The 24506-nt window shown below is 43.5% G+C and overlaps 1 protein-coding gene across 1 annotated transcript in view; it reads left to right on the top strand.

Moving 5' to 3' along the window:
* The first annotated feature begins 8754 nt into the window (after positions 1–8754).
* Positions 8755–24506, top strand: part of LOC140896674 (immunoglobulin lambda-1 light chain) — a 165965-nt gene continuing 150213 nt past the window's right edge. Inside the window, exons 1-3 of the mRNA XM_073308646.1 lie at positions 8755–8800; positions 10104–10422; positions 11460–11466. Of these exons, the coding sequence (XP_073164747.1) occupies positions 8755–8800; positions 10104–10422; positions 11460–11466 (372 nt within the window). The remainder of the gene's footprint in view (positions 8801–10103; positions 10423–11459; positions 11467–24506) is intronic.

Below are 24506 nucleotides of genomic sequence, written 5' to 3'. Positions count from 1 at the left end.
CAGGAGCGTGTGAGAGGGGAGGGCTCCTGCCTCATACTGAGAACAAGGGGTGATCAGCGGGTTATCTCAAGTGCCTATATACAAATGCACAAAGCCTGGGAAACAAGCAAGGAGAACTGAAGGTCCTGGCAAAGTCAGGGAATTATGATGTGATTGGAATAACGAAGACTTGGTGGGATAACTCGCATGACTGGAGTACTGTCATGGATGGGTATAAACTGTTCAGGAAGGACAGGAAGGGCAGAAAAGGTGGGGGAGTTGCACTGTATGTAAGGGAGCAGTATGACTGCTCAGAGCTCAAGTATGAAACTGCAGAAAAACCTGAGAGTCTCTGGATTAAGTTTAGAAGCCTGAGCAACAAGGGTGATGTCGTGGTGGGAGTCTGCTATGGACCACCAGACCAAGGGGATGAGGTGGACGAGGCTTTCTTCCGGCAAGTCGCAGAAGCTACTAGATCTCACGCCCTGGTTCTCATGGGAGACGTCAATCACCCTGATATCTGCTGGGAGAGCAATACAGCGGTGCACAGACAATCCAGGAAGTTTTTGGAAAATGTAGGGGACAATTTCCTGGTGCAAGTGCTGGAGGAACCAACTAGGGGCAGAGCTCTTCTTGACCTGCTGTTCACAAACAGGGAAGAATTAGTAGGGGAAGCTAAAGTGGATGGGAACCTGGGAGGCAGTGACAATGAGATGGTCGAGTTCAGGATCCTGACACAAGGAAGAAAGGAAAGCAGCAGAATATGGACCCTGGACTTCAGAAAAGCAGACTTTGACTCCCTCAGGGAACTGATGGGCAAGATCCCCTGGGAGAATAACATGAGGGGGAAAGATAGCCAGCTCTCCTGGACTCATTTTAAAGAATCCTTAATCTCGATGTGTAGAAAGAATAGTAAATATGGCAGGCGACCAGCTTGGCTTAACAGTGAAATCCTTGCTGATCTTAAACACAAAGAAGAAGCTTACAAGAAGTGGAAGGTTGGACATATGACCAGGGAAGAGTATAAAAATATTGCTCGGGCATGTAGGAATGATATCAGGAGGGCCAAATCGCACCTGGAGCTGCAGCTAGCAAGAGATGTCAAGAGTAACAAGAAGGGTTTCTTCAGGTATGTTGGCAACAAGAAGAAAGCCAAGGAAAGTGTGGGCCCCTTACTAAATGAGGGAGGCAACCTAGTGACAGAGGATGTGGAAAAAGCTAATGTCATCAATGCTTTTTTTGCCTCTGTCTTCACGAACAAGGTCAGCTCCCAGACTACTGCACTGGGCAGCACAGCATGGGGAGGAGGTGGCCATCCCTCTGTGAAGGAAGAAGTGGTTCCGGGCTATTTAGTAAAACTGGATGTGCACAAGTCCATGGGGCCGGATGCGCTGCATCCGAGAGTGCTAAAGAAATTGGCGGATGTGATTACAGAGCCATTGGCCATTATCTTTGAAAACTCATGGCGATATGGGGAAGTCCCGGAAGATTGGAAAAAGACTAATGTAGTGCCCATCTTTTAAACAAGGGAAGAAGGAGGATCCTGGGAACTACAGGCCGGTCAGCCTCACCTCAGTCCCCGGAAAAATCATGTAGCAGGTCCTCAAGGAATCAATTCTGAAGCACTTAGACGAGTGGAAAGTGATCAGGAGCAGTCAGCATGGATTCACCAAGGGAAAGTCATGCCTGACTAATCTAATTGCCTTCTATGATGAGATAACTGGCTCTGTGGATGAGGGGAAAGCGGTGGACGTGTTATTCCTCAACTTTAGCAAAGCTTTTGACACGGTCTCCCACGGTATTCTTGTCAGCAAGTTAAAGAAGTATGGGCTGGATGGATGCACTACAAGGTGGGTAGAAAATTGGCTAGATTGTCAGACTCAAAGGGTAGTGATCAATGGCTCCATGTCTAGTTGGCAGCCGGTATCTAGTGGAGTGCCCTAAGGGTCGGTCCTGGGGCCGGTTTTGTTCAATATCTTCATTAATGATCTGGAGGATGGTGTGGATTGCACCCTCAGCAAGTTTGGAGGATTGGGCCAAAAGAAATCTGATGAGGTTCAACAAGGACAAGTGCAGAGTCCTGCACTTAGGACAGAAGAATCCCATGCACCGTTACAGACTAGGGACCGAATGGCTCTGCAGCCGTTCTGCAGAAAAGGACCTAGGGGTTACAGTGGATGAGAAGCTGGATATGAGTCAACAGTGTGCCCTTTTTGCCAAGAAGGCCAATGGCATTTTGGGGTCTAAGTAGGGGTGTTGCCAGCAGATGGAGGGACGTGATCATTCCCCTCTATTCGACATTGGTGAGACCTCATCTGGAGTACTATGTCCAGTTTTGGGCCCCACAATATAAGAAGGATGTGGAAAAATTGGAGAGAGTCCAGCAAAGGGCAACAAAAATGATTAGGGGACTGGAACACATGAGTTATGAGGAGAGGCTGAGGGAACTGGGATTGTTTAGTCTATGGAAGAGAAGAATGAGGGGGGATTTGTTAGCTGCTTTTAACTACCTGAAAGGTGAATCCAAAGAGGATGGATCTAGACTATTCTCAGTGATAGCAGATGACAGGACAATGAGTAATGGTCTCAAGTTGCAGTGGGGGGGATTTAGGTTGGATATTAGGAAAAAAAATTCACTAGGAGGGTGGTGAAACACTGGAATGCGTTACCTAGGGAGGTGGTGGAATCTCCTTCCTTAGAAGTTTTTATGGTCAGGCTTGACAAAGCCCTGGCTGGGATGATTTAGTTGGGATTGGTCCTGCTCTGGGCAGGGGGTTGGACTACATGGCCTGATTCAATTCGTGTTGAGCACCAAAATCTTTTAGATCCTTTAAAACTCCCAGCCGTGAGCTGCGTTCTTGGGTCACGCCCAGCTGAGAGGATGTCCTGCAGTGTGACGGTCTTGTTGCAGGTGCTGTGCTGGGTGACTCGGTCCTGCCCAGAGAACTCCAAGTGTCTGGAACAGAAGGAGACTCGGTGGCTCTCCGCTTTTCCTACGATACCAGCTCTACCGATTACGTCTATCTGAATTGGTACTGCCAATATCCGAATCAAGCCCTCCAGTACATTCTCAAGAGAGGAGCGAAGCTAGCTGGAGGTTTCACTCATACTGAAGATTTTGCCCAGAAGAGGTTTTCTTCCCAGGCTGATGACAGCTGCACAGTTCTGAACATCGCCTCCCTGGAGCTGGCAGACACCGCGGTGTATTACTGTATTCTGGGGAGGGCACAGTGACAGAGCCACATAGCGGAGCTATACAAAACCCTACAGCACTGGAGGTTGCAGATAGAAAACTGCCCAGCAGCACTCCTGAGGAGAGTGATCACTCAGCTAAAAACACAGATTTTGGAGTGATTTTAGTCATGTCAATTTATTTATTCCAAATCCCCACATTATTAAATCGTTATTTAAGCAGCTGCATTATAATGACACCCCTGGAGAATCACATAATGGTAGGACTGGAAGGGACCTGAAGAGGTCTTCTTGTCCAGTCCCCTGCACTCAAGGCAGGAGTAAGTATTATCTTTTAGACCATCCCTGAGAGGTGTTTGTCTAACATGGTTCCAGAAACCTCCAGGGTCGGAGATTCCACAATATCTCTCTGCAATATATTGCAGTGCTTAATTACCCTGAAAAAGGATTTTTCCTAATGACCAACCTAAACTGCAATTTGGCTGCAATTTAAACCCACTGCGTCCTGTCCTCTCCTTGGAGGTTACACTTTTTCACCTTCCTCCTTATAACATGGTCTATGTAGCTGGTACAAGTGACACAGCCGCATAGCAAAGGGATGCAAAATCCCTCCCTTCCTTGATGCAACTGCAGTGAGGCACATGGAGGCTGGACCATCTGCTAGCCAATTGTAAACACAGAATTTGGGATGACTGTTGATTTCCATTTTCTTCTTCAACATCCCCTGGGAGATTAAATGTTTATGCAACCAGCTTCACTAGATGATTTTTGGAGACTACCCAGGGGGAGAATTTAACCCAGGAAATCTCTGGAATGCCTTTTCTTCCTTCCCAAGCAGACAGAAATGGGTGTCGCTGTGTTAAAAAAAAAATTCTTGGTAACATGTGGCTCTAATATGGTGAGAAAATAAATGTTGTTAAATAGAGATGTTGGTGGATGTGTGGTGTGGGATAAATCTGCCATGAATGGTGAGAACTGGGATTTGAAAAGGAGGCTGATGGATTTAAGAATTTAAAAAAAAAATCTGTATGAAAATTTTAGCCATAATGGCTAATAAATATATGTGAATATATGACAAAATAATACACATTGGACAATATAATCCCAACTCTACATATAAAATTATGTGCTCTAAATTAGCTGCTACCACTCAAGAAAGAGATCTTGGAGTCATTGTGGATAGTTCTCTCAAAACATCAACTCAATGTGCAGCAGCAGTCAAAAAATGGAACAGAATATTGGGCATCATTAAGAAATGGGTAGATAATAGGACAGAAAATATCATATTGGTTCTGTATAAATCCATGGTATGCCCACATCTTGAATACTGCCTGCAGATGTGGTCACCCCATTCCAAAAAAGATATATTTGACTTGGAAAAGGTTCAGAAAAGGGCAACAAAAATGATTAGGGGTATGGAATGGCTGCCATATGAGGGGCGATTAATAAGACTGGGACTTTTCAACTTGGAAAAGAGACGACGAAGGGGGGTATGATAGAGGTATATTCAATTATGACTGGTGTGGAGAAAATAAATAGGGAAGTGTTATTTACTCCTTCTCATAACGCAAGAACTAGGGGTCACCAAATGAAATTAATAGGCCTCAGATTTAAAACGAACAAAAAGAAGTATTTTTTTCACACAGTGCACAGTCAGTCTGTGGAACTCCTTACCAGAGGATGTTGTGAAGACCAAGACTATAACAGGGTCCACAAAAGAACTAGATAGATTCATGGAGGATAGGTCCATCAATGGCTATTAGCCAGGACGGGCAGGGATGGTGTCCCTAGTCTCTGTTTACCAGAAGCTGGGAATGGGTGACAGGGGATGGATCACTTGGTGATTCCCTGTTCTGTTCATTCCCTTTGGGGCACCTGGCACTGGCCACTGTGGGAAGACAGGATACTGGGCTAGATGGACCTTTGGTCTGACCCAGTATGGCCGCTCTTATGTTGTTTAGTTCTTATGACCCCTTCTATCATTATATCTCCACTCCACGAGATGCTTATCAATAAAAAAAAGAACAGGCGAGGCAGAGCTGCCATATTATTATGTCCAGTTTACAGATGGGGAGAGAAGCGCAAAAATATTGGCTGACTTGCCCGAGGTCACCTGGGGCGGAGCTGGGACTTGGACCATGACATCCTGAGCCTACAGCCAGTTACATTAAGCCTAAACCAGCCTTCTTCATTAACCCCATCGCTCCCACGAGCCTGATAGCTCCAGCTGTAGCCCAACCCCAGACTCCAGAGTGTGACCCAGGTCAGGAACTAGTTCCTCAAACTCCTCCCTCTCTGCTGGTTTGTGACCGTCCTCCAGAGAAGTGAAATTTTCCTCTTCGCAGCAGCGGTGGAGGGGGTCAGACCGGGTCGCTCTAGGAGAAGCCATGGAGACGTGTTTTCTAATCACCCTTTGGGTACTGACTCCTCTAGGTAATTGAACGGGGATTTTCCAAGAAACCTGAGAGAGTTTAAGACTCCTAAATTTCATTGAACATTATCCCTAACGCTAACCCCAAACCTAATGGTAATCTTATGCTAAACCCTGACATTGATGCTACATATAACCTTCACCCTCACCCTAATTCAATTCCTGCCGAGCACCTAAATCTTTTAGAGTCCTTTGAAACTCCCAGACATGAGCTGCTTCCCTGGGTCAAGCCCAGCTGAGATGATGTCCTGAAATGTGTTGCAGGTGCTGTGCTGGGTGACTTGGTCCCGTCCAGAGATGCCCAAGTGTCTGGAATAGAAGGAGACTCTGTGACCCTCCGCTCTTCTTACCATACCAACTATACCGCCTCAGTTTATCTGGACTGGCGCCGTCAATATCCGAATTAATCCCTACAGTGCCTTCTCGTGAGAGGAGCAAAGCGAGCTCAAGGTTTCACTGGTACTGTAGATTTCGCCCAGGGGAGGTTTTCTTCCCAAGCTGATGACAGCTCCACAGTTCTGAACATCACAGCCCTGGAGCTGGCAGACACAGCGGTGTATTACTGCGTCCTGGCAGGGACACAGTGACAGAGCCTCACAGCTGAGTTCTACAAAAACCCTCCCCTTCCCGACAGTGCTGGAGGTTGACGACATTAAATCTGCCCAGCAGCTCATCCGAGGAGACTGATCACTCATTTAAGAACACAGATATTAGCTTCATTAAGTTGTTTAAGCAGCTCCATTAAAATGACACACTGGAGAATCAGAATTGTAGGCCTGGAATTGACGTCTAGTCCAGTCCCCAGCACTCCTGGCAGGACTGTTATCTTGTAGACACTCCCCCTTACAGGAGGTGTTTGTCTAATGTGCCTTAAAACCTCCAAGAAGGGAGATTCCACAACCTCCCTAGGCAATTTATTCCAGTGCTTAACCACCCTGACAGGGAGTTTTTCCTTAATGTTCAACCTAAACTACAATCTTGCTACAATTTAATCTCCTTGCTTCTTGTCCTAGCCTCAGAGGTTAATGGGAACAATTTTTCACCTTCCTCCTTGTAACAACCTTTCTTGTACTTCAAAACTGTGATCATGTCTCCTCTCAGTCTTCTCTTCTCCTGACTAAACAAACCCAAATTTTTCAATCTTGCCTCATACTTCATGTTTTCTAGACCTTTAATCATTTTTGTTGTTCTTCTCTGGACTTTCTTCAATTTCTCCACATCCTTCCTGAAATGTGGTGCCCAGAACTAGACACAATACTCCGGTTGAGGCTTTTCAGTAGAACAGAATAATTACTTCTCCTGTCTTGCTTACAACACTCCTGCTAATACATCCCAGAATGATGTTTGCTTTTTTTTTTTTTTAGAACAGTATTACACTGCTGGCTCATATTTAGGTTGTGACGCACTATGACTCCCAGATCACGTTCTGCAGTACTCCTTCCAAGGCCATCATTTCTCTTTTTGTTTGTGTGCAACTGATTGTTCCTCCCTAAGTGGAGCAATTTGCATTTGTCCTGATTGAATTTCATCCTATTTACTTCAGACCGTTTTTCCAGATCATTTTGAATTTTAATCCTATCCTCCAAAGCACTTGCAGCCCCTCCCAGCTTGGTATCATCCCCAAATGTTATAAGTGTATTCTCTATGCCATTATCTAAATCGTTGATGAAGATATTGAACAGTACGGGACCCAGAACTGATCCTTGTGGGACCCCTGTAATTATTCCTTTTCAGCTTGACTGTGAACCACTGATAACTACTCTCTGGGAAGTATTTTCCAACCAGTTATGCACCCACCTTAAAGCAGCTACATCTATGCTGTATTTCTCTAGTTTGTTAACGAGAAGGTCTTGCAAGACGGTATCCAAAGACTTACTAAAGTCAAGATATACCACATCTACTCTTTCCCGCATCCACAAGGCTTGTTATCCTGTCAAAGAAAGCTATTAGGCAATAAAGGTAATCAATTTAAATCGGCTTCCCAAGGGTCATATACAAGTTTGATGAGTTAAAATAAATAAACAACATTTGTACTAAAAATGAGTAAAATATCACATCAGTTTATACATGTTAAAATATTATAAATTACCAATTTATGGCAACTTGTCAGAAAGAAAGAAAGAAAGAAAGAAAGAAAGAAAGAAAGAAAGAAAGAAAGAAAGAAAGAAAGAAAGAAAGAATATCCATTTGTGGTACAGTAGGGATAAAACAATACGAATTAAAACATATAGATAAATAATACTATTAAAATACTAATTTGTTGCAGAACATGACTTAAAACATGGGGAAAATATGCTGTTAAAATACGCAGATGTAGGTGCGTGTTGATGGGAATAGCTGCCGTTTCGGACTCCCCTAGAGATATATCGCTGTTCAAATTTAAGATAAAATTACATTTCTGGCTGCTGTTTTAGGAAGCTGTTAGCCCTCTTTAGCGAAGGACGATAATACGTGGACAAGGTGATGCTCTCTGTGCAGGCTGTGGTAAAGTAAAGGTAAAGCAGCGTCACCTGCTGGTGCAAAGTGTAAATACACCCTGTCGTTTAAAACACTTGTATGTTCTTTATATTTGAGGTTAATCATGATCACAGCAAAGGACATAGAAGAAAGACATTAAAAATTCTTTCAAGAACTTGGACTGAGATTAAAAAAATGCTATTAAACTTTTCTTTTGAAAAGCTCAAACCTAATTACTGATAAATGTATCCATGTCCTTAAATGAACGCCACAATAATTTCGGAGGGCCTCAGCATATTTATCTTTACAATCCACATTTGGGGCAGAGAAACATAATTTTATAGCAAGGGAAACCAAAGAACAGAGTGGCTAATTCCCTTGATCAAGGTCACAAGGGAGCCAGGCGGAGAGGTGGGAACTGAAGCCAGCTACCCCTGCACCCAGAGATGAGCCTTGCCCACAAGCCCGTTCTTCCTCCTACAAGCTCACCACAAATTCATCTACAGACTAACCTGAACGCAGCGTGTTTCCTGAACCTATTAGGTGTTACGCAACTCCCTGCCTGTTCGTCCAGCCCGGGTTCTCTTCAACTTTCCTCAGTTGTAGCCACCTACAGAGACTTGAAGTTTAGTTGCCTACTTCCCCCCTCGCAGCAACATCTGAGAGCGTCAGACTTGGTCGCTGTGGGATACATCATGGAGACGTGTTGTGTTCTCGTTATTTGGATATTTAATCTCTTGGGTAAATGCGGTGGGATTTTCGAAGTATTTTGAGGAAGTTAGGCGTCCAACTACAGTGGAACCCTGAACCTAGTTCTTTTCCAGCCCCTAATCTTTATACTCTGTCCCTAATCCTGACCTGAAACCCCGATCCTAACCCTAGCGGTAAACTACATTTTACCTTTACACTTGTCAAGGTTCCTCCCCCACTCTGAACTCTAGGGTACAGATGTGGGGACCTGCATGAAAAACCTCCTAAGCTTATCTTTACCAGCTTAGGTCAAAACTTCCCCAAGGTACAAAATATTACACCCGTTATCCTTGGAATGGCCGCTACCACCATCAAACTAATACTGGTTACTGGGGAAGAGCTGTTTGGACGCGTCTTTCCCCCCAAAATACTTCCCAAAACCTTGCACCCCACTTCCTGGACAAGGTTTGGTAAAAAGCCTCACCAATTTGCCTAGGTGACTACAGACCCAGACCCTTGGATCTTAAGAACAATGAACAATCCTCCCAACACTTGCACCCCCCCTCTCCTGGGAAATGTTGGATAAAAAGCCTCACCAATTTGCATAGGTGACCACAGACCCAAACCCTTGGATCTGAGAACAATGAAAAAGCATTCAGTTTTTTACAAGAAGACTTTTAATAAAAAATAGAAGTAAATAGAAATAAAGAAATCCCCCCTGTAAAATCAGGATGGTAGATATCTTACAGGGTAATTAGATTCCAAAACATAGAGAACCCCTCTAGGCAAAACCTTAAGTTACAAAAAAGATACACAGACAGAAATAGTTATTCTATTCAGCACAATTCTTTTCTCAGCCATTTAAAGAAATCATAATCTAACACATACCTAGCTAGATTACTTACTAAAAGTTCTAAGACTCCATTCCTGGTCTATCCCTGGCAGAAACCAGCATACAGACAGACACAGACCCTTTGTTTCTCTCCCTCCTCCCAGCTTTTGAAAGTATCTTGTCTCCTCATTGGTCATTTTGGTCAGGTGCCAGCGAGGTTACCTTTAGCTTCTTAACCCTTTACAGGTGAGAGGAGCTTTCTCCTGGCCAGGAGGGATTTCAAAGGGGTTTACCCTTCCCTTTATATTTATGACAACACTAAACCCTAACACTGTCCTTATCCCTAACTCTAGTACTAACCTCTAAACGCAGACCTGATCCTTACACCTAACCTTAATTCCTTTCTAGTTAGGAGCGTGGACACATAGGTTCGTTCCTGATCCCCAGCCGTGCGCCTCGAGCCATCTCCATGGGCCAAGGGTGGTTGGAATGACGTCCTTACATGGGATTGTCTTCTTGCAGGGGCTGGGCTGGGCGGTTCGGTCGAGCCCAGCGAAGCTGCAGTGTTTGGAGGAGAAGGAGACAGGATGACACTCAGATGCTTTTACAATACGGACTATTCTGGTGGCATCTATCTCCACTGGTACCGTCAGTATCCGAACCGAGCCCCGCAGTACATTCTCCGGAGAGGAGCGAAGTCCTACAGCAAACTCAGTGATACTGCAGAGTTCGCCAAGAAGAGGTTTTCTTCTCAGGCTGACGACAGCTCCACCGTTTTAACCATCAGATCCCTGGAGCGGGCAGACACAGCGGTGTATTACTGCGGCCTGCCGAGGGCACAGTGCCGGAGCCGCCTAGCAGAGCAGCACAAAAACCCTCCCTTCCTTGTCGCAACTGAGGTTATTGAAGCTGGAGGGAGAGTTCCTCAGAAGACTTGTTACATTGTTAAAAGGATTAATTTCGGGGTGAGTGTGGGGGTGTCAGGTTATTCCTTACACACACACACCCCAAAGTAAAATGCTCATTGAACAATTTACACTAAAAAAGTCCACCCTTGGAGAGTACAAAGGGCAGGAACTTAAATCAGGAAAGCTGTTAGACACCTTCCAGCAGCATATTCTGGGGGAATTTGTAAAAATAAGTTGTAAAAATACCAATTTGTTACAAGTGATTAAAATTGTGATGCAAAATTGCAGTATTAGTTCATAGATAGAGTGAGGTTACCTTTACAGTTCCAAATCTACACTTGTCAAATCACAACTGAACCAGAAGACAAGCTTCTATTTTTGTGTGAAATATTAGAAAACTCCTTATTAGTAGATGCATCGATTCCAAGGCCAGAAGGAACCATTGTGATCATCCTGTGTAATACAGGCCTGAAACAATTCCTAGAGCAGCTCTTTTGGAAAAACTTCCCATTTGGGTTTTAAAATTGCCAGGGATGGAGAATCCACCACAGCCCCTTTGGTAAATTGTTCCAATGGTTAATTACCCTCACTGACAAAAATTAGCACCTTATTTCTGATCCGAATTTGTGTAACTTCAACTTCCAACCATTGGCTCCTGTTATATCTTTCTCTGCTAGGTTGTAGGGCCCATTATTAAATATTTGTTTGTAATAGACCATAGTCAAGTCACCCCTTCACCACCTCTTTGTAAAGATCTTGAGCTTCTTGAGTCTATCACTATAAACATGTTTTCTAAACTTGTAATCATTCTCACAGCTCTTCTCTGAACCCTCTCCAATTTAGCAGTCTCCTTCCTGAATTCTGAACACCTGAATTGGACAAAGTATTCCAGCAACGGCCCCAGCAGTGCTAAATATAGAGTTAAAATAACTTCTCTCTGCTCTTATTTGGCGCTGTATCTCTCTTCTAGTACCTCAGTATAGTAACCATGGCCTGCCCTGCATTCTCCAGAGAGGAGCTAAAAGAGCCAGTGATGCTGCAGGTTTCTCCCAGAAGAGATTTTCCTCCCAGGCTGATGACAGCTCCACAGTTCTGAACATCACAGACATGAGGCTGGCAGACACAGCGATGAATTACTGACCCCTGCAGCGCTCAAAGGGACAGAGCCACAGAGCAAACCTGGACAAAAAACCTTTCCTTCCTTGATGCAGCGGAAGTTAGGCACACTGAGCCTGGAAACAGCGGGTCTTAGGAGAATTGTTACACTGTCAATAAATACATATTTTATGGTGACTCTACTGGTGTCAAGCTAGTGTTTCCTATTCCCCGCAAACCAAATCTTTATTGAAATCTTTATAGTAATTTATCAACCTTGAATCATAGAATGGGCATGAGGTTATTCTGTTAACATCTTGGGAATTTTTTTCTCTTCATAGACTATCGTATTTTGCAAATAACGCGAAGTAAAAACACCGATTTTTTTTAAAAAAATATGACTTAAAATAGTGTAGTTAAGTGATTTAAATGAAAATAACCTATTTATGAGCGTGCGTGGGAGATTTAAATGACTAGCTGCAAGCCTGCGACTGTCACAACCTATAAAGCACCTTCTGTTTTGGTGTGATTAGTTAGAAACCTCCTATTGCTTTGTTTGACAGTTTGATAATGCATGTGATTAAAGCAACGCTGTCCAGCTAGATTTGGGGAAAATAACAAGGTAGCACAACCTACTGGTAAAAAGTATAATACACATGTCATTTGAATCTTTCCAGGTTCTATTTATTTTAGATTTTAACCAGGGAGGAAAAAGAGACTTTTAAAACATATTGCAGGAATTTTGCATGAGACTTTTTAAGGAGCCTCTGTCAACGAGACACCCAAATTTCTTTAAAATCATCCTTTGAAAGTCCCAAACTTCATTCCTGGTAAAGCTATCTGGGTATCTATCTACTTATATCACCCCATCACAAAAAACATCTGAGTGCTTCCAAAGATGTATCCTCACAGTCCAGGTGTGGTAGAGAAATATTAGGATCTCTGTTTTACATATAAGGAAACCTGGGCAGAGAGATTAACTGCCTTGAGCAAGGTCTCAAAGGGAATTTGTGGTAGAGCTGGCAACTGAAACCAGCTCTCCTGAGTCTCAGGTAAGTGCCTCATCCACAACTCCGTCCTTTTCCCTGCAATCTCAGCAGGATGTCAGCTGCTCATCATTGGTACCAATTGTTCTTGTACCAAACCCAAGAGCATCTAATCTGTGGACACCAAAAAAACACCTCCAGCAAAACAGGGTACAGACTGTACAACACGGAGGGCAGAAAGTACTTGCAACCTGGGATTTAAATTATGGCTATTAACAATGAAGAGGCTGCCACCTGTTTCTGAGCTGTTGCACAGTGGTAAATGCTGACTCTTTCTGTGCAAAAATGCACTCTGGAGCTCAGATTGTGAGCTCTTCCGGTCTAGGGGCATCTTCCCCCCCTGTGTTTGTACAGCACCTAACACTATGGGGTCCTGGTTCATCACTGTGACTTACTAGTTCTGCCATCACTACCATCATCATCATCATCATCATCATCATCATCAGAAGAAGAAGAAGAAGAAGAAGAAGAAGAAGAAGAAGAAGAAGAAGAAGAAGAAGAAGAAGAATAGAGTCTGAAAAGAGAAGTGTGAGGCAACCCAGAATAAACAGGGCTCTCAATATATGATGTTTTATGGCTGAAATGTTCAAATCAGTTAGTGTCTGAAAGCCTCCCAATCTTTAATGTATGGATCCTGACAGCACCTTGTAGGAGAGGAAAGTCCTGTTATCCACATTACAGTTGGGGCACTGTGGCATAGAAAGACTAAAGGTCTTTTCAAAAGCATCTAAGTGATTTAGGAGGGTAAGTCCGTTGGCAAATTAGAAGCAAGGCACAATTTTTAACAGAGAGGGTGATTCATCCTTGGAACAAACTCCCAAGGGAAGTGGTGGATCCTCAGTCTCTTGGGGTCTTCAGATCCAGACTGGACGCGTTTCTGGAGGATATGGGTTAGACACAGATTACTCAAAAAAGGGGTAACAGAGTGAAATTGTGTGGTCTCTGATATGTAGGGGATCAAACTAATCATACATGATCTACTGGTCCCTTTAGGCTGTAAAATAAATTTTAGAAGGTGGTTTAGGAAACTAGAAAACCATTTACCTAAGGTACGTATGTGGCCCCCATTAGCAGGACCATCACAGTATTTTATCCCCAAAAAACTCCTGTGAGACAGGGAAGTCCCATTTTATAGATGGGGAAACAAAGAACAGAAGGACTAAATTACTTTCCCAGGATTACAAGGGGAGTCTATGGCAGGTCTGGAAATCCAAGTCCCTCCCTGGCCTCTACCTTAGCCATAAAGACCATTCTTTGTTAGTTCCAAGGAGAATAAGATTGCAAGGAGATGGAAAGTTTGCTTAACTCCACTAACCACTAGGGGGTAATGCTATAGATTAATAGATTTAATAGGTACCTAATTGTAGGTTAATAGATTTAAAGGCCAGAAGACCACTAGATCGTAACCCCCTGTATCACATAGATCATAGAATTTCATCGTGTTTCTCCTGCATTGAGACCAACAATTTGTGCTTGATTAAAGCATATATTCCTCAAGTCTCACTGTTGTGGAATTACTGGTCTCCACCTCCAATTGGTGGGATGACACAGCAGTGAGACTTGAGGAAGATATGCTTTAGTCATTTAGTAATTATTATTGGTGTGTCTCAGATATTGCATTATTATAGCGCCTAGCAGCCAAATTTGCAAATGTATTTAGGTGCCTAATTCCCATTGATTTCAATCGTACATACATACCTTTAAAATCTGGCCCTTAGTCCCGCTGTCCCTCAATTCCTCACCTGTAAAATGGGGATAAAAGTCCTTCCTTAGACTATTTAGACAGTAAACTCTGCAGGACAAAAAATGTTTTGTTTTGTTTTTCCGGTGTGCCTGTGTAGCACCCTAAACAAAGAAGTCTTTATGTGGTACTGCTATATAGAGAAAAGTAATAATGATATAATGATAATAAATGTAAAGACCGAACACCCGCACGCCTTCAGCAAGCAAGCAGTTCTCCATCTGTAGAGGATGAAAGTTTAAAGAGATCTTTTGATGAGCAACATCTTGTGATATGTTCAAAAAACACCCTCTTAATCCCAGGTTTCAGAGGAACAGCCGTGTTAGTCTGTATTCGCAAAAAGAAAAGGAGTACTTGTGGCACCTTAGAGACTAACCAATTTATTTGAGCATGAGCTTTCGTAGTGAGCTGTAGCTCACAAAAGCTCATGCTCAAATAAATTGGTTAGTCTCTAAGGTGCCACAAGTACTCCTTTCCTCTTAATCCCCTATTTCCTTTACTGCCATAGCAACCAAACTGCCATGCAATCTTTGCAGATAAGGCAGAAGTGGTGAGGGGTTGAATGCGTGCGGAGGCGCGGTCTGTCGGTGTTATCTCCCCACCGCCAGCGACAGCGGCGAGCTTCGATCTACAAACAGAACAAGAAGACCCTGCAGTCAGAGTGCCATGAGTGGGCGCAGCTGTCTCGTCTTGTCCCTGTTCTGTGAGTAACGCCGCCTGTTGTCTCTTTTAAATGCGATCTTGTTATAGTAACAGCCACTGCCTCCAACTGAAATCAGCACCCCATTAAGCTGTGCTGAGCTCTGTACAGATACGTAGTGAGTCTCTGCCCTAAATAGACAAAGTCTAAGGAAAAAAGAAGTTATTTTATCCATATTTTACATAGAGATCCAGAGAGAATACAACTGAGAGTTACAACGATGCCTAAGAGATTTAGAGGCCAAATTTCTGCTACTCTTAATGGGAACTGAGTGTCCAAATCTTGTAGGTTTCAGAGTAGCAGCGTTAGTCTATATTCGCAGAAAGAAAAGGAGGACTAGTGGCACCTTAGAGACTAACCAATTTATTTGAGCATGAGCTTTCGTTAGATACAGCTACACTCGAATGCGTCCGATGAAGTGAGCTGTAGCTCACCAAAGCTTCTGCTCAAATAAATGGGTTAGTCTCTAAGGTGCCACAAGTACTCCTTTTCTTTCTGCGAATCTTGTAGGTGTCTGCTGTTCTCAGCCCAGATGAGTTCCTGAAAGTCACCCAGAGAGTTGGTAGCAGGGCTTGAAGTTAAATCCAGTGTCCTCAGACCCAGCTTAGTGACTTCCATACCAGACCATCTTCCTCTGTCATCACCATTGCAAGCTAACCGACTAAGTCCCGTTCATTTTCCTCTTGTGCTGTGCATCGCTAGCCCACATTTATTTGTTAGTGTTTTATTTAACTCTCTCTCTCTCTCTCTCATTCCCTCCCCGGAGGTGGTATCTGCCTGTCTGAAGTAACCCAGTCCCCCGACCAGAGCGGTGCTGAGTTGGCTGATGCAAAGATTCAATGCAAGCATGACATTCCTGATGGGAATTACGATTCCATTTACTGGTATTACCGGAAGGCCAGCACTGAACTGACTTACATCACTCACAGCTACAGTGAGGAGAGAAATTCAGGACGCTGTGGACTGTCTGTTGACCGTGCCAACAGCTCCAGCATTTTAACCATCAGGACTTTACAACCGGGAGATGGTGCTGTATATTATTGTGCCTTGCAGCCCACAATGGTTCACCTCTTGTAACACCCTGAACAATAACCTGCCACTCAAGGAGAGCTTGGTCCAAAGACCATTGAAGACAATGGAAAGACCCCTGTTGAATTCAGTGGTGCAGCTCAGGGGATTAAAGACAACCGTGGGCAAAAATGTCCATAGGAAGAGAATTCTAGTGCCGAGCAATATCGGGGGTTAGAGCTGGACTGAATTCCTCAGGGAAGATTGGCCGAAAGTTAGAAAATAAATAGACACGGTGAGTGAGGCAATATCCACAGAGCTACCGCAGAGCTCTGTGGAGAAAAAGTTCGGCCGATAAAAGATATTAGATCTCCCCCTTCTCTCTTCCTTACCCGGGGCCCACACAGCTACCACAACACTGCAAACGGAATAAAAACGCCGATAATGACAAGACACTGACCAAAGGCAAATGAGTCTTGTAAAGACAAGACATGCAGGTGATGAATGAGATTTGTTAACCCTTCTATGGAAAGTTCATGTCCGTTAATAATGATAAAATCAAGTGGTTAAAAGAATTAAAAGAATTCATTGTCCAGTTCTGGTCACCCATGCTCAAAAAAGGTTAATTCAAAGTGGAAGAGGTGCAGAGGAGGGCTACTCAGATGTTCAGGGAAATGGAAAGCTGATTTTAGGAGACGCAGTTGATTATTTAGCCTAGAAAAACAAAGGCTGACAGGGGATGGGCAGGGATGGTGTCCCTGGCCTCTACTTGCCAGAAGTTGGAAATGGGCGACAGGGGATGGATCACTGGGTGATTCCCTGTTCTGTTCATTCCCTCTGGGGCACCTGGCAATGGCCACTGTCGGAAGACAGGATATTGGGCTAGAAGGACCTTTGGTCTGACCCAGTCTGGCGGTTCTTATTGTCTTATGAGGATCTGACTGCTCTTTATAAATGTATCAGTAAGATAAACACCAGGGAGGGAGAAGAACTATTTAAGCTACTGGACAATGTTTGTAGAAGAACAATGGGTTATAAACTGGCCACGAATAAATTTAGACTGGAAATTAGAAGATGTCTAATCATTAGCGGAGTGACTGTGAGGTTATAGAACAGGTGATAGGAGGAGTGGGCGTGAACAACCAAACTAGTTTTAAAATGGAGCTTGATAAATTTATGAAATGGCATTACCTGAAATGTTCTATGAGCCAGGATGGAGATCCCTTCCAGTCCTATGTCCTACGTTCCTATGGATAGTAATTGTTTACCTGAATAACTAAATTTTGTCTTTATTAAAATATTGGAAAAATGAATTGTGTGTGCAAATAAAATCAATATATTAAATATCTCTATATAATATAAATGTTATGAAATATCTGTTTATTTTTACTGTATTTTTGGATACATGAATAAAAAGAAGTTGTCTAAATTTGACAGACCAGAAAAATGACTGTGTAAAAAATCGGTATTTAAAAATAAGTGGCTATATCTCAGAAGAAGGTGAATTTTATGAAATTATTATTCCTTTTAAAATTGTATGTTTTAATTAAAAGATGTCTTCGTTTAGCAGTACAGAAAAATCATTTCACACGGATTGTCAAGAAGAATTTTGTGTGTCTGTTATTGGGAAATTCATTTTCTAATTTATATTTATAATTACAATCCAGAATTTATTAGAATATAAGAAATGAGAGTGCAATACGGGACATGGGAGCACAATACAATACAATACAAGAAATGAGACTAGACTAGAGTAGACTAGAATGTCCTTTAATGACTGGATTTGTTTCTTTAAATCACTGGATGAATATGGACTGGAAAAGATACTTGAAACCATATATCTCACCTCCTCAAATGCTGTAGGAGACTACCCTACCGAGGCCAAAAGCACTTCAGACATAAAATCCACAGTGGTTGGAGATTTGGTTTCCATGGTGGCTAGTACCTGATAACACATCCATTATCTATCTAATCTATCTATCTATCATATAATCTCTCTCTGCTTTATATCTTAACTCTTATGACAATGAACCACCTCTCTTCCCTTCTTGAGAAGAGATATGGGGCATTTTCTTTTGTCGTCCCTGGGTATAGTGCAATGCTGTACAATTTTCATAAGCTTTATTCTTGTCCACATTCATGGTGCAATATATTCCTATCATGGGCCTGATCCAATGACCCTTGAAGTGGATGGGAAGACGCCTGTTGACTTCAAAAGACTTTGGATGAGGCCAGGATGAGTCACCTTAAATTGAACAAGGCATGCACCTAAAAAAGAAAAGCACCTATTTCCGGTGAGATGAGAGAGCAGCTCATGAAGTTCGTATCAAAGGGTCCTATCTCACAGCAGCGACAAACACCCTGGGGTCTCAGCATGCCTGCGCTTCCCTTGGTACTTGTCCTAACCCTGAACTGGTCCGGTGAGCTTATGAACACCATAGTGTTTAATTCCAGCTTCTATGTCTGTTCTTGGCTGATGTTTGCTTAAAAGACTGAGATGAAATCTGTGTGTCCTCGGGGGTTTTGTAATAACTCCGATGTTACTTTGATGTGTTTAAAGGGCTCACCCAAGGTCAGACAGTCATCCAACCCGTGAGAGAAACAAAGTTGAAGGAAGGGGAATTTGTTACCCTGGACTGTAGCTATAATTCTGGCTTCCCAACGCTGCTCTGGTACAGGCAGGAATCAGGAGGATCTCCACAGTTCATCCTTCAGGAGCGCTCCAGGCATGAAGATTTGGAAGAGAGGTTCAGGAACCGTTTCAAAGCCAAAATTAATAAAACCAGCAGGGTTTTCCCTTTGGATATATCATCGGTTCAGCTGTCTGACTCCGCCACCTATTACTGTGCGCTGATAGACACAGTAGGAAAAAGGATACACCTTCCTTTACAAAATCCCTCCGCCCAGCAATGCACAAAGAAACAGCACTCAGAAGGAGTGGAAAACTGGGGCTTGTCTATATTTGAAAATGAATGTGTATTAAGGTAGGGTGTGAATTTAAAGTTCAACAGAAATTCTTTGAAATATCCACCTGTGGACACTCTTATTCCAGAATAAGAATGCCTTGTTCCTGTTTATCTTAACCCACTTTCAAAGTGGGTTACAGCAAAGCTATTTTTCTCCTGAAACACATTCTTTGAGCCTGTAAAACACGGAACAATTTAAGGCCCTATTTAGAAATAAATGTAAAGGCTATAGAGTATTTTAGAGCAAGGGGGAAACATTTGTCACTGAGAATTTAAAATGAAAAGCAAAGAACCAAACCAAAGAATGAATCAAAAAAGGGAAGAAACATAGAAAACATAGACCGAGATAGAGAACAAGCAAAAAGCACCCCCCAAATCCAGAAAATTGAATGCAAAAAAATCAAACATACAAACAAGCAAAAATTCCCAAAACATACACAGCGACAACATACAGCACAAACAACAAGAACGCAACCACAGAATGCAAAAAGATAAACACAAACAGAATAAACACACAAGCACAAAAGTCTAAAAGTCAGCATAAACCAGGAAAGAGAAAGAAGCCCCTCCCGTCTTCACAAAAACAGGAGAAAGAAAGAAAGAAAGAAAGAAAGAAAGAAAGAAAGAAAGAAAGAAAGAAAGAAAGAAAGAAAGAAAGAAAGAAAGAAAGAAAGAAAGAAAGAAAGAAAGAAAGAAAGAAAGAATCCCTTTCCTCTTTAAAAATGTACCATACTATATATAAAAAAAAAACTTTTCCAGGATGATTAAAACAACAACAGCAAGAACAGTATGAACTTCAGGCTGCACTTCAGTGGGATGTAGGTATCTAACTCCTTTAGATTTCTTTGAAAATTGCAGCCGAAATGCTTTGCTGGGTGCCTTTTGCAGAGCCCAGGTCTGTGTGAACAGTTGTGCGGCATTTCTCCTTTTCTCTTCAGTCCTGAGGAGGTTAAAGGCCCACCTGGTGTTTGGAAGGATCCGTATTAAGAGGGGAAAGAGCTGTTTGATATCTGGCTGCTCTATGTCTGATCGGAGGGGTGTGAGCGGAGCCGCGATGTGTTACCCTGTGAGCTAAAGACGTCAAAGGCTGGGGAGCTCCATCTTGTCGCTTTTGAAGCCACGCTAACCCAGAAATCGAACTGCTGCCAACCTCCATCCTCTGCCAGCGCCTGCAGAGGAAGGGGCACGTGACTTTTGTATGACAAAGGGGATGACTGAGAAACACTTGGGTGTTCGTTTTCTTGCAGAGATGAGAAGAGGCTGCTGCCTTCTGCTGCTTCTCAGCAACTTATGCGGAAGTAAACAAAAAACACAATAGCACAGAGCCCTAATTCTGCACTTGCTGTCTGAGTTTGGGTTTGTTCTGGCTTTTTCTTTGGGTTTTTAGGTTTTTGTGTATGAATTTACTGTGTCTGAGTTTCTTGTGCTTTCCGTGTTGATGGAGCTTTTCTGGTGTTTATGTTCTTCTTTTCTGTGTTTGGCTTTTTTCAGTTTGTTCCTTTTTCACTTTTTATTTTATTTTTCAGGTTTTCATATTCGTGGTTTTTTGTTCCTATGTTATGATATTTTTGTGTGTTTTCAGTGTTTATTTTGAATTTAGAGTGCTCCTGTCTTTGTGTTTTTCTTTTCCTCTTTATTTGTGTGTGTGTGTGTGTGTCTTTTAATGTTGGCTTTCAGGTTTTTGTGTTTAAGTTTTTGTGTGTTTTCTGTGTTTAGGTTGGTTTTCAGGTTTTTGTGTTTGATTTTTGTGTGTGTTTTCTGTGTTTCGCTTCGTTTCCAGGCTTTTGTTTTTATTTTATTGTTTTCTTCATCTTTAACTGGTTGTGAAGCTGTTAAATTCTCTCCAGATTTTCAGTTACATAGAATAATTCTTGACTTGCCAGATACTGTCATTTCACTGTTCAGCCATCTCCGCTGACCTTTATCCTTCTCCCTCATTGCTCCCTTACTGGCAGTTAATCTCTTTGCCTTATTAATACGCTTTATTCTCTCGCCAGCAGTCAGGAGTGATGTGCTGCTGGAACAAGGTGCCCAGGCTTTGGCAGTCCGGGAGGGCGAGGAAGTGGCCTTCCAGGGCCGTGTGAAGGGAGGGGAGATGAACAGCTATTGGATGAACTGGTAGAGAAAGGGGCAGCGGGGCCCCCTGACCTGGGTTTACCGAGAAGGGGACCACTATGGAGAAGGCTTCCAGGGCCGCTTCGTAGGGGAAGTTGATAGCTCCAACAACAGGTTCACCCTCAAGATCCTGAGCGCAGAGCTGCGAGACAGGGCGGTGTATTACTGCGCTTCCAGTCCCCACGGAGCCACAGCTGTGCTGCGGAGCAGAGCCAAAACTGACAGAGCCGGGGGAGGGCGAAGCATCGCTTGCAAACTACAGACCATGGCCAGCTCTGGGGCAGGAGTGGCTGGGGGATCGCGCTCTCTCTCTCTCTCTCTCGCTCTCTGTGACGTGTGAAGCTGTCAGGGAAGCCATCCGGACAGAACTGGAAGGAGTGACTCTATCAGACAGCAGTACAGAATTTAGTTCTGTTTATACTAAGTCTAGGTTGGGATCTTTCAAAGGAGTATAATTCATTAAAAGCAGTTTTAGAGATCCACGGGTATGTAGTATAGTATAGTATAGTATAGGATAGTATAGGATAGTATAGGATAGATAGATAGATAGATAGATAGATAGATAGATAGATAGATAGATAGATAGATAGATAGAAGGGATATCTGGGGATAGATAGATAGATAGATAGATAGATAGATAGATAGATAGATAGATAGATAGATAGATAGATAGATAGAAGGGATATCTGGGGATAGATAGATAGATAGATAGATAGATAGATAGATAGATAGATAGATAGATAGATAGATAGATAGATAGATAGATAGATAGATAGATAGACAGGCAAGTTGTGCTTCTCCTGTGCAGAGGGGGAATTTAAGCCTCATTTTGTAACTCAAAGAAATGGCCACAAGGTGCTGCTATTCACCCATAGTCCATCTTCTGAGACCAGTTAGACTGAAGGAGCTGTCCAAGGTGGAAACCGTCCATGGAGAGTTAAAGAAAAAAAGTGTCAAGAGGCTAACCTGCCGATCTACAGAACACCCTTAACACAAATCTCTGCAGTAGGAGGGAAGGATCTAATCTAATCTCTCTCTCTCTCTCTCTCTCTCTCTCTCTCAGAGAAGGTGGGTGACGTAATAACTTTCGTTGAACCAACTTTTGTTGTTGGAAAGAACAAGCTTTCGAGATTCAGAGAACTCCTCCTCAGGTCTGTTTTCCTTCTCCAGACCTGAGGAAGAGCTCTGTGAACCTCGAAAACGTGTCCCTTCCACACACAGAAGTTGGTCCAGTAAAAAATATTACCTCACCCACCTTGCCTCTCTCATACCCTAAAACCAAAAGTTCTGCAACAACTCTCTTTCTCTCTCTGTCTCTGTCTCTCTCTCTGAAAATAAATACATGTGTGTCTGTCTGTCGGTCTGTCTGTCTGCTTTTATGGATTATACTCCTCTGGAGAAATGGTAAGCTAATTTAGTTGCCTGCAATAAATATAACGAAGTTATACACCTACACCGATGAGAAATTGTTTAAGAAAAAAAAAAACACTCCTTCCCATTGTCTCCGGGTGGCTTTTCTGGCAGAATTTCTCCCTCTGTCTTTTCACAGCCCTCCCACGAGGGGAAGTGGGTCCTTGGCTGTAAATAGGCCGGACAACAGGGCGGACGTCTCATTCTGTGTGTGACAGCGGTAGAGACGAGATGTGGATCGCCCTCTGCCTACTTCTCCTCAGTGTATTATACTGGCAGTCAGACTGAGTGTTTTCTAACTCACGGGTCTTACTCTGCCTCCACTGTTCTCCTGCTAGGCCCCGTGGCTGGGAACTCCGGGGCCCAGATTCCAGCGTCTGCGTCAGCCAGGGAAGGGCGGCCCGTGAAATTGTCCTGTCAACACAGCACCACGTACACGTACGACGCCCTGGGGTGGTACCAGCAGCTGCCTGGGCAGCAGCCTCTGCTCCTACTGCACAGAAATGAGAGGGGAAATGAATACAAGCCCGGTTCGGTGGCCCCTCGGTTCTCCTCCGAGCTCAGCACCGATGTCAAATCGTTCACGCTGTCCATAGACGGGGCGCAGCGGGCTGACTCGGCGGTGTATTTCTGCGCTCTCTGGGATCCACCGGGCTACGGAGCGTCCCGGGCTCCCGACACAAACTGCCGGAGCGGGGGGCGGTCTCGAAAACGAAGGGAGATGAGTCATTTCCCCTGCGTGCACCGGGGGGAGGGGGAGGGGAGCCAAGTGTCAGAGGGCACCAAGAAGTGTGTTATTGTTTACAAGCAGGGGGAAGGGGTCACACACTTTTAAGCTTGTGCAGGCCCACTTTAATGCTAACCCCCAGACTCTCCTTGGATCCTCCATATAACCTCTTCCTGGCCAGAGTCAGCCACATCATCCCCCATTCCCATCTCCTCCCATAACAGGCTCCCCCCATATTTGCCCTCTCCCCAGTGGCTCTTTGTGCACCCCCTAGACCCATTCCCCCTGCCCTCCATTCCTCTGTGTATCCCATTCCCTCCTCTCCCCAGACCAGGGTCCCACATTCTCTTCCCCTGAGAACATAAGAACATAAGAATGGCCACAATGGATCAGACCAAAGGTCCATCCAACCCAGTATCCTGTCTTCCAACAGTGGCCAATGGCAGGTGCCCCAAAGGGAATGAACACAGCAGCTAATCATCAAGTGACCCATCCCCTGTCACCCATTCCGAGCTTCTGGCAAACAGAACCTAGGGACACCATCCCTGCCCATTTTGGCTAATAGCCATTGATGGACATATCCTCCATGAATTTATCTAGTTCTTTTTCGAACGCTGTTATAGTCTTGGCCATCACAACATCCTCTGGCAAAGAGTTCCACAGGTTGACTGTGCATTGTCTGAAGAAATACTTCCTTTTGTTTGTTTTAAACTTGTTGCATATTAATTTCATTTGGTTTCCCCTATTTCTTGTGTTATGAGAAGTAGTAAACAACACTTCCTTATCTACTTTCTCTACACCAGTCATGATTTTATAGACCTCCATCATAACTTCCCTTAGCCATTTCTTTTCCAAGATGAAAAGCCCCAGGCTTATTAATCTCTCCTCATACAGAAACTGTTCCATACCCCTAATCATTTTTGTTGCCCGTTTCTGAACCTTTTCCAATTCCAATATATCTCTTTTGAGATGGGGGCAACCAGATCTGCACACAGTATTCAAGATGTGGGCATACCATGGCTTTATGTAGAGGCAAGATGATATGTTCAGTCCTATTATCTATTCCTTTCTTAATTATTCCCAGCATTCTGTTCACTTTTTTTGACTGCTGCTGCACATTGAGTGGATGTTTTTAGAGAACTAGCCACAATGACTCCAAGATGTCTTTCTTGAGTGGTAACAGCTAATTTTGATCCCATCATTTTATAT

The sequence above is a fragment of the Lepidochelys kempii genome, chromosome 13 (assembly GCF_965140285.1).
Source record: "Lepidochelys kempii isolate rLepKem1 chromosome 13, rLepKem1.hap1, whole genome shotgun sequence".
Classification (NCBI taxonomy): domain Eukaryota; kingdom Metazoa; phylum Chordata; order Testudines; family Cheloniidae; genus Lepidochelys; species Lepidochelys kempii.
Note: the sequence above shows the minus strand (reverse complement) of the source record. Positions and strands in the feature narration are given on the sequence as shown.